At 47.2% G+C, this 13,431-nt stretch overlaps 1 protein-coding gene across 1 annotated transcript in view; it reads right to left on the bottom strand.

Annotated features, from left to right (window-relative positions):
* The window catches only part of MYLK3 (myosin light chain kinase 3), a 31,478-nt gene that overhangs the window by 3,288 nt on the left and 14,759 nt on the right, over positions 1-13,431 (bottom strand). Inside the window, exons 7-11 of the mRNA XM_026652902.2 lie at positions 11,746-11,855; positions 10,828-10,969; positions 8,919-8,989; positions 3,205-3,333; positions 1,838-1,990 (exon numbers count right to left, since the gene is read on the bottom strand). Of these exons, the coding sequence (XP_026508687.1) occupies positions 1,838-1,990; positions 3,205-3,333; positions 8,919-8,989; positions 10,828-10,969; positions 11,746-11,855 (605 nt within the window). The remainder of the gene's footprint in view (positions 1-1,837; positions 1,991-3,204; positions 3,334-8,918; positions 8,990-10,827; positions 10,970-11,745; positions 11,856-13,431) is intronic.

The following is a 13,431-nucleotide window of genomic DNA, read 5'->3' as shown; positions in this document are numbered from 1 at the left end:
GAACGTGCTAGGAGCTAGGACAAGCTGTTGCACAGGTCATCCCCAGCTGTCTCAGGAGGGAAGGGTTTGCTGTGGACTGGTCACTCCCCTTTCTCCAAGAGAGTGAGCCACAGCCTGTCATTATGCCTAGTGAGCAGCTGGCAGATCCAACAATGCTGCTTGCTTATAACAATAATTAATAATCATCTGCCCTTAAATAGCATTTTTCATCCCCAGATCTCTAAGTACTTTGCACAACCTTAAAGCATTACTAATTTCTTTTTACAGATGGGAGTCTCTGAAGTTAAGATCCCACAGCAAGTCAGTGGCCGTCAGGAGCAGACGGCTTGTCTTCTGACTCCTAGCCCTCTGCTCAAGTCCACTAGATGACAATTACCCTTCCAGTTTAATGCCCATCTTAACTTTCATTGACAAGTTAGTATTAAGAAGTTTATTATTAAATCTCATTTGCATAGGTTAGCTGACAGCATGGGCATGGGAACTATAGGTGTGGGGGGTGCTGCAGCACCCCCACGTTTTACACGGGACCGCTGACCCCAGGCCCAGGCCTCCTCTCCCTAGCCTAGGGCTTGGGTCCCCGCCGCCGGCCCTGCTACCCGGCCGCTGACTCCATACCTGGGTCTCCGTGCCAGGGCCCTGCTCCTGGCCCGGGGCCCCATGCCCCAGGACTCTGCTCCCTGGCCCTGCATCCAGGTCTCAGGTCCCAGCCACTGGTCTCGCGCCCTGCTCCCTGGCCACTGGCCCGGAGCCCAGCTGCCAGCCCCTCTTCCCAGCCGCTGGCCCTATGCCCGGGGCCCCGCGCCCGGGGCTCTGCTTTTGGGGCACTGGCCCCGCTCCCTGGCCACTGGACCCGTGCCCAGGGCCCTGCACCTGGCCCCCCACTCGTGGGGCTCTGCTCCCAGGGTCCTGGCAGCTGGCCCTGTGGCTGGGGCTCTGTTACTGGCCCCACATGAGAGGTCCCGGCTGCGGGCCCCCCCCAGCCTTTGCTGTCCCCTGTCTGGGTCCCCCTCTCCCGGAGACATGGCACTGCTCCTGGCCCCAGCTGGGGAGGATACGGACAGTGGTAAGGGTGCTGGCTTTCAGCACCCCCACTATTAAAAGGGTTCCAGCACCACTGGCTGACAGTCTGGAAAAAGCCAGTGTTGTAAGTGTTCCTGTTGACAATTTTCTCCTAGAACAATGTGAAACATTTCCATTACTGGTAGAAGGAGTCACTGGACACATGTTCATCAAAGCAAGACGAGGCCCCTGTAACTTCATTCGGCATCAGTATTTGACAAGCTGGGCCACATTCTGTCCTGCAATACAATGTATACAGCTCCCTTTGACTTCAATGGGAGCTGAGCGTATGACTCCTAGAGCAGAACTAGGCCCCAGATGGTTCTTTGTACCAATCCAGTGTATGGAAGGCACTTAGATTGGGAATTATGTCACTTTCATAACTGCAGCTGCTACAAATCACCTTTTGTATTTTGAGAGACATTTTTGCAGTTTGTATCAATGCTTATAAAGAAGCCAAAGTGAGGACAGAACTAGCTCCTGGACGTATGTGAAAGGTTCTTCTTAAAACAAAACAAATGATTCCACATTTCCTCTGCTTAACCTCTCTTGCAACAGGCACAGTTACTGGGAGAGCCTTTACCTTGATTGAAACACACTGACATTTTTCTTTTAAAAAATGAGGTTTGTGTCACTACAGAACTGCCTGGTAGACATGAACATGGCAAAAGAAAAGTCATGGTACTAACTTTCAGTGATTGGCTGCCATACATACATTTAGCTAGGAAGGACTTATTCTAAATGGTAGGACTGCCGTGGCAAACATAGAAGAAGATACCTCTTCTCCTTCACAAGGAGTTTGGAAATAAAGTCTTTTGCCTCTTCTGAGAGGTGTTCAAATGCTTCTGCATCAAAATCCCAGCTGCAGTTCACTATGTAATTCATTGTCTCTGCGTCCGTTTCTCCTAGGAATGGTGATAAGCCACTGAGCCTTTAAAAGAGAGAGAGAGAGAAATGGGCAGCTAATAATGGGAAACATGTTTTTCTCCTATGTATCCTCATTGTTGCTTAGAATCACACCAGTCACATAGAAAAGAGGGTTCCAGCTAGATACTGTCCGAAAGGCCAGTGCAACATTTGCTATGGTGGGGCTTGGGTACCTGGCTCAGTCCTTAACTACTCACGTCAGTGGGGCTAGGTCAGTGGCACAATAAAGCTCAGTCAGGAGGGAAGGAATGCTTCACATTGCCTATTTGCAGCTCACTCAGCCAACTCAGGGGTCAGAGTTAATGGACGCCCAAGGAATTGAATTCAATGCGATGAGAGCACATGCTGAACTGCTTCCTCAGAGAAGAATAGGACTGCTCACCTGCCTAAAGCTAAGCATGCACACAAGTGCTGAATTGAGGCCTAAATCCGTATTTACTTTGGATTAAAATACTGTTTGAAAAATATTTTCTTCAATTAGTCTCTAAGCCCAGATTTGTTTCTTCAATAATTTATGACTGGATTCACATACACATTTTTTCCCCCTGGCTTCTACATAAACTTAAATAAAAAATGACCCAGGCCATTGAAAACAGCTACAAAAAAATGTTGTGATGCTGTGTAGGTAGAGAGCCTGTAGAGATGACCCCCCACCCCTCCGTACTCCCCCTGTGGCCCACAACCTAAACTCCAGGAAAGAAATTTAATCCCATGTGTGGCTGTGAAGTGAATTTTTCAGGCCCAGGAAGTAACTCCCCACAGGGCAGGAATAACTCTTGTGTGCGTGTTGGGTGCAAAAGTCCTTTTGGATCAGGTTCCCAAGGGCCTGATTTAAATGAAAAGATAAGTCTGGGACCTCAATAACACATTGAAAGCAGAAGTTCTGTTATGTTTCAGGCAACTGATTACACTTTGAGTAAATAAAATGATTTGTTTTGTTTTTATTAACTAGACACCAAGGCGGCAAAGAGAAAGCAGAGGGTTTAAGTATTTAGAATGAAGACTGATTGTTTTTCAGGTATTTCAAGTTGTGTAGCAGTGATGTTCACTTTCATTGGCTCTCTCTTTTGGGTAATGAAGTGAGTGCAACAAGAAAGACATACTCCCTAGATGGGAATCTCTGAATCGGCTGCATTACAGCTCTGCAAATACCTTCCATTGGCCTTTCTTACAGAGCATATGTTGCCATGGCCATGACCCACACAGAGGCTTACTCACAGCATGTACGTGATGACGCCTACACTCCACATGTCAGTTGGGAACGAAACAAAGTCATAGTTCACCACTTCGGGAGCCAGGAATTCAGGAGTGCCAAAATTAACTTTCAGCTTCTCACGAGGTTTATACCTTCATCAGAAACAAGAAGGGGCATCAGCACTGACAGCAGACTAAGTACATGCACTGCACACTTGCAAAAAGAACTGTCATATTTTTCATACTGTAGCAAAGCCGGACAGGTACATTCTATATCTAAGTCTTCAAGCATGCAGAATTTCAGTCTGTGCATCCTCACAGAGAGTTTTTTATAATTCACAGTCACTTCCAATTAGTTTGATCAAATGTTTAAGTGAATCAGCCATTTAAAACTGAACAAAATCAAATAAACTAAATCATTTGTATTAACTTTTTGTCTCTAGTGAATCAATCTCTTGGTGCATATTCTAACTTTGGCACTCTGCTTCAATTCAGAAAGTCACAGTTATAAACAGCTCATTATCCATAATTTAATTTTCCTAATTTAGACATATGGTAGTATGGCAGGAGAAGGAGCCAGAGAAAGACTCAGGACAATAAAAATATGGTTGCAACTAAAAGTTGCATGATTACATTAGAATCACTGCCATGTCTTCTGCAAACTTCTGTATGCCCCAGTGTGGTGATTTAGCTAATAAGATCAATCCAAGTCACAGGAACAGATGTGGATGAAATAGGCTGGGGGCACTACAGATGGTTTTCTATGTTATTGCAGAAAAAAATCAAATTGGAATAGCTAACATTCAGGCACATGTAACCCAACCTCTGTCACTTTTATAGATATTATGTTTGAGTGAGAAATCTCTGGCACAAGTTCTAAAGAAATCATCCTCAAACTAGAGAGACAAGGTGGGTGAGGTACTATCTTTGATTGGACCAATTTCTGTTGGTGAGAGAGACAAGGTCCATCCTCAATCCTCAAATTGGCAGACACAGGGCTTAATTCACGTTGCAGGTACATGGTAGTGTAACCTACACGCCCCCATGTGGCGACAAGCTTTCCACAAAGAGAGGTATATAGATTGTAATGGATTTTTTACCTTCACAAAGAGAGGGCAGCTTTAAACTTTTGCTGGGCTCCAGAGGAGACTCATGAGCAAAAGTTGTCCAGAATATGCACTGAATCAACTTCCATTTTTAGGCAAGTTTGGAGATATTTTGCTCAGCAGCACCCCAAACCATAATTCACTGTGTAAAAGTGCTCAGATCACACAGTTATGAGCAGTGGTGTAGCCAGGTCCTAAGTGCAGGGGGAGCAACCATAAAAAGGTGCCCCCCCTTGGCTCCTCCTCCGGCCAGTCCGCGCCCCTCCCGCTGGCTCCTCCAGCCACGCTGCGCCCCCCCCCTTGGCTCCTCCAGCCATGCTGCGGCCATGCTGCGCCCCCCCTTCGGAGGGGCTCGGTCCGGGGGAAGGGGGCCAGGTGCTGCCCAGCCCTGCTGGTTCCCGCTGAGTCCGGTGCGACCTAGGAGCCGGCTCCCCACGGGGAACGGAGTTTGTCCCCGTGGCTCAGGCGGGGAGCTTCCTTCCAGCTCGTCTCCTCCTGGGCTGGGAGCAAGTGCCGGGCTCGCTGTCCCTCCTCCCCAGCAGGGGCTCAGGCAGAGCGGGCTAGCGGCGAGGGCTAGCTGGGGCTGGCGGCTCCCCCCGGTGGAGCAGCAGGCACAGCCTTCGCGGAGGCCGGAGGGCTCCTCATGGCGGAGGTGGGGGGAGAGCCGCACGGCTCCAGCCATGTTCCGGGAACTGGGGCTGCCGCCCTGGGGCCCAAGCCGGGCCGCAGCTGCTGGGGCCAGGGTGCTTGGCCGGCGCCGCTCGGCCAGGGCCGGGGCCGGGCCGGCGCCCCGGGGCCCGACCCGAGCTGGGCCGGAGCCACTGGGGCTGGGACCGGCGCGCTTGGTCAGAACCGGGGCTGGCGCCCTGGGGCCCAAGCCGAGCCGGGCCGGAGCTGCTGGGGCCGGAGCCGCCAGGGCCCGGGGTGCTCGGCCGGCTCCACTCGGCCAGGGCCGGGATCAGGCTGGCGCACTCGGCTGGAACCGGGGCCAACGCCCCAGGGCCCGAGCTGAGCCGGGCCGGAGCTATTGGGGCTGGGGCCGGCACCGAGCCGGGCTGGAGCCAGGGATGCTTGGCTGGCACCGCTTGGACAGGGCTGGGGCCAGGACCGGGCCAGCGCGCTCGGCCGGAACTGGGGCCGGCGCCCCGGGGCCCGAGGCGGGCCGGAGCCATTGGGTCTGGGGCCGGCGCCGAGCCGAGCCGGAGCTGCCGGGGCCGGGGGTGCTCGGCTGGCGCCGCTTGGACAGGGCTGGGGCCGGGACCGGGCCGGCGCGTTTGGCCGGAACCGGGTCCGGCACACTCGGCCGGCATCCCGGGGCCGGGGCCCGAGCCGAGCTGGGGCCGGCCAGGGCCGGAGCCACTTCGCCGGGGCCGGAGAGAGCCGCTCGGCCAGGGCCGGACTGGGCCACACCGCGCCTCCCCGGAGCCCTCCTCCTCGCGTCCCCCCACCCCACCCCAGCTTACCTGCTGCTGCCGGCCTGCCCCTGCTTGTTTTCAGACTTCCTGCGAACATCTGATTCGCGGGAAGCAGGGGAGGGGGAGGAGCAGGGGGGCGGAGCATTCAGGGGAGGGGAGGAGTGGGAAGTGAGCTAGGGGAGGGGTGGACAGCTGTGGGGCCCTTTTAGGCGCGGCCGGCCCTGCTCAGGCGCCGCTTTTGAAAAATGTGCTGAGGGGAAGCGGCTGCTTCCCCTGCACCCCACTAGCTACGCTACTGGTTATGAGCACAGTATAAATGCCCAGATGGAACCCTGAGAAGGGACCATTATTTGATTTTAGTAACCAGCAGGATGGTTTTGCAGGAAGTGAAAGATGTTAATAATTTGCTAGTTAATATAAGGAAGGGCTCAGTCTTGCAGTCGTCACTCAGTAATAACTCCAATTAAAGTTAATGGAAATTTTGCCTATGTAACAAGTAAGATCAGGCCATAAATGGTTGTTGTTTTTTAAAACACTACTTCTTGCATGTTTCCAAACTGCCTTTAATGAAACCTTTTCTATTGGGCACCCCTTTCCCTAAAGCTGTAACTTTGTTTGTGTACATTTTTTTCTATTTTTATAAAATCCTTTTAAAGAAAAAAGCTCTTCGAGCTGAAATACACAGGTTTGTATAATGAGGACCCCACAATGTTTAGAAAATAATTTTTTAGGTAAATATTATTATACTACCATAAGAAGTTGTTGCTTTCTTCTCGGGAGGGACTAACTCATGCCCACACGTCAGTACCTCCTGTTTTCACTCAAATATCCCTCGCCTTTTGCTTTTTCCATTAGGAAAGAGGATCATGCTTCACAGCTGCTTATGCTTTTCCCCCCATATTATTTTTTTTTCTGTATATAAAACAGGACCCTCTTTTCTGGTCACTGCATATATGTAATAATAGGCAAAGTCATAATGATGAGGGCAAACTGACTAGGATAAAAACATCATCTATCTCACTGAGCCGCTTCTGGACAACTCTTTGGAGGTACAAAAAGAAATCAAAATGCTTGAAAAATGAAAGAACAGCTTATGGATTAAGATATAATGTTTACATAAAATTTCCTTTGGCACAACAGCTATGTATCATCTGGTCAAAGCAGGGCTAATGCTGGTAATATTGCATAAGGTGAAACATAAAGGGTCAAAAATTTATTTTAGAACTGTTTAGTGAAATCCAGGTTCCACTGAAGTAAATGGGAATTTTGCCATTAATTGCAATGGATCCAAGATTTTACCCACTGGCTTTCCTCTAGTTCAGTGCAAGTGAGGGCAAAACATAGATGCAATGGAAATAGCAAGGTCTGTCAAGCCCCTGAGGACCAGGAAAGAAGGCTGGGTCTGGGTTTTTATTTAAGTTAGAGTGGTCAGAATACGAGCGGCCCTGCAAGAGAACTGGGTCAGCATAGAATAGATGTAAACCATGACCTGTTGTTTACCTAATCAAATCATCTCTCCCTACAGAATTAAGTTAACATTTCCTCAGGACTCAACTATTATTCTGTTATTACAAACTCGTGGTCACTTGCTCCACTCTGTAATACCAGACTCCCAAAAGAGCTGTGCTCCTTTTAGATGTCGTTTCATATTAACTGGAGAGAGGGATGAGAGCTAGCAGATCATAGCTGCCACCCGCCCAGACATAGACCAAGGGATTTTTTCACAGTCTCCATGGCTGTTTTGCAGAAACCTTCCCTATGGTAAGGGACCCACTCCCGAACCAAGGATATCATTGGCCCTTAACAGCTCTGTTCTCTCCTCCTAGTCTTAGGGAGAGTATGTGGAATGGTGATCAGGGAGTATTCCCCCACATGCCAACCTGGGGCAGGCACAGAAGCAACCAGGCCTCCTTCTAACCATGTCCACGTGAGAGGTGTTAAATCCTGTACCATTTGACTGATGTAAATTACCAATGTAAAAACTGGACCCCAGCTCACATATGATGCTGTCTATATGTCTCACTGCCTTTAAATACTGAACTATGTTAAACCAGAGCAACAGAAAGTGAGCATTGGTACATCTCTTGCTTGACACATTCATAGGAGTTTGACAAAGAAAACACTTGTCAAGCCTCCTATTAGTCCCTCTCCCTGCAGTTGCAGAAGTGTTCTAGAACATTCTCTAGTTTTATCCATTCTAATTTTAAATGCCCCAAGACATGGGGCTTCTATGTTTTCCATGGATGGCCTTGCTACAACTTAGTATCCCTCACTGTTAGGCTCAGATTGAGCATGCATTTTCCTTCCCTTAATTGCATTCCGTTACTCCATGTTTCACCACTATTAACTGGACCAGCTAATTCCTCTCTCTCCCCTTGCTGTTTACCCACTAATTATTTATAGGTGGTTATGCCTCACCTTAGCTGTCCTTTAGCCAAGCTATCCATATTAATCTTTTTTGCCTTTCTTCTTAAGTCTAGCTCTCTGATCATTTTTATTGCTCTCTCAGCTTCCACCAATTAAGCAATATCTTTCTGGTAATGTGATTCCTAGAAGTGAAAACAATGTTCCAGGTGCAGTCACACCAGTGCCAAAAGAGGGATCATTGCTGCCCTGCTCTGTGATACCTTTGTACATAAAGGCCAAAACTGCATTCTCCATATTGCAGCCATTTCAGATTGCAAACTCATGGCTAATCTCCTATACACTCTCATCCCTTACCCTCATCCATGAGAAGCAGACATTGTGGCAGATGAGGGATAGAGACTGTGGGGGTGAGAGCTGATCCATTGTATGCCTGTTTCAAATGGGATAGTTTTGTCATGCATTTTACTTTGCGGACAACCATCTGTCTTGGGGGTTTTAGACTGAGGCCCAGCACTGCAGAATTCGAGCACCTTCCATATAAAATCAATAACAAAGGTGAAGTCCGTAATGGACTTCCTGGAATTGCTGGAGTAAAAACTCCATTTGAGACATTACTGTGTGTAAACTAGAATACTAATACAACATTAGCCTGCAAAAACGTCATTGGAAAAGACAATATGACAGTTAGTGCGCTAAGCTGCAAATTCATGCCTGAGGAGCATATTGCTTTGCTCCTTCATATTTCAAAATCACTTTAAAGTCACTGAAATGTGTGAACAAACAGATCACAAGAATGACAGAAAAGAAAATGTCAATGGATTTTGAGTGGCTCATAATTGAACTGTCTTACCTCCTAGCTAAACCAAAGTCAATAATTTTAATCTGGTTTCCAGTGCGATTTATACACAATATGTTTTCAGGCTAGAAAAAGAAAAAAGTATATTTTTAGTTAAATAAATGAAAGTGAAATTGCACATGAGACACACTAACAAGAAGAGTAGCCAGAAACATGACCTGAAGTGCAAAGATACAGAACAATTTCAGAGAAAGATTTTTAAAACAATGCTCGTTCACTTCTTTGTTGGTTCACAGCAGTGAACCTATCAGTCACATATGTCAATCTCACCTTTATGTGGTTTACTACAATGGTGGTTGTATTTTTTCCATTCATTTCCTAAGGCTCTGTTCTAGCCTGTCACTATGTGTAGAATTCCATTATACTGATATAAATATATATTTGAGCCCAATTGTGGTGAAGGACAGCATGGTTCATGGGATGGTTATGGGGTGCCTGGAGGGCTTGTATAGGAAAAATTACTCTATAAGTCTAGTTGGGAATGTTACCCACAGATCACTTGTTGAAATGCTCCCTTAATTTTTCCTCTTAAAGGGGAGAGAATCAATGATGTGGCAAAAGAAGCAGGGGAAAATATTCAGGGGTTTATTGAGATCAACGTTTCCCCTCAGTCTGTTATTACCATGGGAGGGTGATTTTTGGGCCCCATCATCCTCCTAACTGGCTCAGTAAAATGTGTGGGCTTGGATCCTGCCTGCAGGGATTTCATTCCTTACTGCTGCCCTGGGGCGTAACTATTTCCCCAGATTTGGCCATGGCAGAGGTATCACATAACGTAATTGAAAGGGGAGGACTGAATGGACACCTTTGTGTGGAATGGTTTAGCAAGCCAGGTGGCAGACGCTATAACACTGGGCTTATTCAAGCAAGTGCAGTATCTTGAGAGACCGGAATGCAAACAAGGAATGAGCCTATTACAGCTAACTAGTGTTTGCTTTTCCATCCAAATTAAATGTGTGTGTTCTTTTTGGGTGACATTTGCAGTCTCACTTGTCAGGAGGTTAATGGAGAGTTACTGGGAAGCCACCTAGCTATGCAAGGCTCAGCACCTCACAAGACCAGGTCCTCAATCTAAGTATTATATTTATTATAAATATTATAATTATTTCACATGGCTATTGCAGTTGGGGCGTTTGGAAAAATGTCCATTGAAACAGCTTTTGTAAAGAAAATTGGATTTTCAACTAAAGGAAGTTCTAAACGGGAAGTGGCTCCTTTCTGCAAATAATTCCAGCTTTTCATTGAAAAATCAAAAACAATTTAAATGATTTTCAAGTTTGGGGGTTTTCAACAAAAAAAAAAAACAAAATTTTCCACAAACCAAAACACCCACAACACACTTTCCAACCAGCTGTAATTACAGTAGCAACTGCACATCAACCACATAGGGCTACCATTGTGCTAGACACTATATAAACATATAGAAAATGATAGTCCCTATGCGCAAAGAACTAGTGGAGAATGGTCACTAGACCATGTTAGTTTATAATGGCTCAGTTCCAGGCTGTCAGTGGGAGACACAGACAAGGACAAACATGAGAAGAAGCAAAAGAGAGGACAGGTCTTATAACACAAATAGAGGGGCTTCTAAACCCTCTATTTTGCAATTCCACACAGCTATGAAAAGCTTCTGATCTGAAAGCTGTAAAAGCAGAGGAACCTGCCGTTTATTTAATCATCTTTAAAATAAGCTATCAAATTTAAGAAAAGATTAAACATTAAAGAAAAAATGAATTTGCTAGGGTTAATTCATGGTGGCCACTGAACTAAATTAGTTTATTTCATTACAAGATAAAGTAAGGGGAAGAGAAAATACCCTCTATTTGCAGCTCCCATACACACAGACTCTCCATACAGCACAATGTACAGTTTAGCCAAAGACCTGAGATCTGTAACTACTGACCTTCAGGTCTAAATGGAGAATATACTGCTGATGTATGTAGTGGACTCCTTCACATATTTGTTTGGTAAAAAGGATTGCATCCAACTCAGTTAGATGGTAGTTTTCATCTGTGATTCGGTCGAATAATTCACCACCATCAACACTAAAATATTGACAAAGAGAAATGTGAAAAAACACACATATTCCTCATTAGATTGGGAGTTAGATGCCTAGGCACTTCGGAAAATCCCACTAGGCCCCATCTTCATCTTTAGGTGCCTAAGTCCCTTTAAAAATCTGGACCTTTGTCTCTGTCCTGCTACTCTTGTTCGCACTCTCTCTGTTCATTCAGTTCTAGCCTCCTCAAAGTATCTCCAAACATTCTGACTGCTAGTGGTACAAAGGCAGATCCTGACTTTTTGAACAGCGGTTATGAACCTCTCCATCAAAATCTTTCCTTTTTTTCATTTCTAACTTCTCCAAAAAAACAAATTGTTTTCTCTCTTCTCTGTCTCTCTTCAGTTCCCTCTCCCTCTGCTATTTTTTTTTAATTTAACTCTCGTACCCTTATATAACTTGCTAGATACAGTTCATATAGAAAATGCAGTTGTGTTGTGTCTATGGGCCAGACCCCCACTAATGAAAAATAAAACATACTGATGTTCTTCTCTTAATAACAGACCTGTATGAAACCCCTCTATACTCTCTGGGATACAGCTGGTATTCTTACCATTTGTTTAAGTTCTGATATTCTCAAATATGTGATTTTCTCTTACAGAGTTTGCTTCTTAAAATGAAAGAAGCCTTCACCCAGATTGGGAAACACTCATAGTATCCCCCTTCCGCCCTCCCCAATGTATTTTTCTCCATTTCTACTACCGGCTTGAGCAACCATCGAGTTCAAAAGAGCTGACGATTCCTAATATTATTTTAACTTACTATTCCATGATCAAGGTGAGGTTGTTCTTGCATTCAAAAGCGTCATAAAGCTGGATCAGATTCACATGATTTAACTGGTTCATGATGTTTATTTCATTTTTCACTTCCTCCTGAAACATTACAAACAGGAAGATAACGAATAGTGACTAGCAACACGCAGATGCTCCTATTGGAGCATGACCACAAACACTCTTGTGCGCATTCAAATACAAACATTCACACAAAAATTAGCCATTCCCCAAACATTCATGCCAATTGATCAGGGCCGGCTCCAGCTTTTTTGCCGCCCCAAGCGGCAAAGCGAAAAAAAATAAATAAAGCCAATCGGTGGCACTTCGGCTGCAGCTCAATCGCACCGCTTCATTCTTCTGTGGCAATTTAGCGGCAGGTCTTCGCTGCCTCTCCTCCTCTTTGGCGGCACGTCGGCAGCAGCTCAAAGAGGAAGAGAGGGACTGGAGGACCCACCGCCGAATTGCCGCCGAAGACCCGGACGTGCCGCCCCTTTCCATTGGCTGCCCCAAGCACCTGCTTCCTTCGCTGGTGCCTGGAGCCGGCCCTGCAACTGATTCCCTGCACACACCAATGTTAGTGTAAGCCAGTGGTTCTCAAAGTTTTGTACTGGTGACCCCTTTCACACAGCAAGCCTCTGAGTGCAACCCCCCATAAAAATTAAAAACACTTTTTAATATATTTAAGACCGTTATAAATGTTGGGGGCAAAGCGGGGTTTGGGGTGGCGGCTGACAGCTCGCGACCCCCCACGTAATAACCTCGTGACCCCCTGAGGGGCCACAACCCCGAGTTTGAGAACCCCTGGTGTAAGCAGAGTCTGGATGAGCTCTCCCCCGACATCTAGTGGTGAGCTGTGGAAAAAGACTTCAGAAGCTGATCTCGTTTGCATGGACACACCCAACCTGCCTAGGTGCTCAGCATGATGGGACTGCTTGCCCAAATGATCACTTGTGGCCGGTGTTGGATCCCCAGTCTCCTTGTTATTGGGGCAGAAGTAATAAAGGGTTGCTATCCTTGTTTGTGAACCGAGGGCAACAGAACTGTACCTGCCATACCCCAATGGAGGGGACTCACCCTTAACTGAACAGCACTCGCTAGGCAGGGGACACGGGTTCCAAAGCCCAGTGAGTTGACAGGTACTTGTACCTGCTGGGGTGGGTCCTGTTTAAGGGTCCTAGACATCATTTGATCCTTCCTCTCTCCATGGTATAATAAAAGACCTAATTTAGACTCAATTGAGAGTCTTGTTACACGCTGCAGAGCTGAAATCATTGATACCTACGTCTAAGTATTAGACCTAATTTGGGGAGTGTCTCTTTTGCAAGAGACTGTCCAGTGTGCCCCAGCAGTGAGACTCCCCCACTAACAGCTGAAATCACTGAGGGTTGTGTTAAGTGTGGGTGGGGCCCTGAAGACATCTTGGCGAGCGGGCAGCTGGCGGAGAGGCGCGACCAGCAGGGAGGCTGGTGGAGAAGTGTGACCAGCAGGGCAGCAGGTGGAGAGGCGTGGCAAGCGGCCAGTAGAGAAGCTGGTGGACAGGGCCAGAGCAGAGCCCCGCAGAGGCATGACAATCGGCTGTTGGGCGACGAGCAAGTGCCCGAGCAGTGCAGCGTGTAACGTGCCTCCTTACACACACACCCCACGTCCCGCCCCGTCTTCCACACAGGGTGGGAGG

The sequence above is a fragment of the Terrapene carolina genome, unplaced genomic scaffold, assembly GCF_002925995.2.
Source record: "Terrapene carolina triunguis isolate 2854851 unplaced genomic scaffold, T_m_triunguis-2.0 Scaffold130, whole genome shotgun sequence".
NCBI classification, from domain to species: Eukaryota; Metazoa; Chordata; order Testudines; family Emydidae; genus Terrapene; species Terrapene triunguis.
This window is presented reverse-complemented; position numbering and strand designations above follow the sequence as displayed.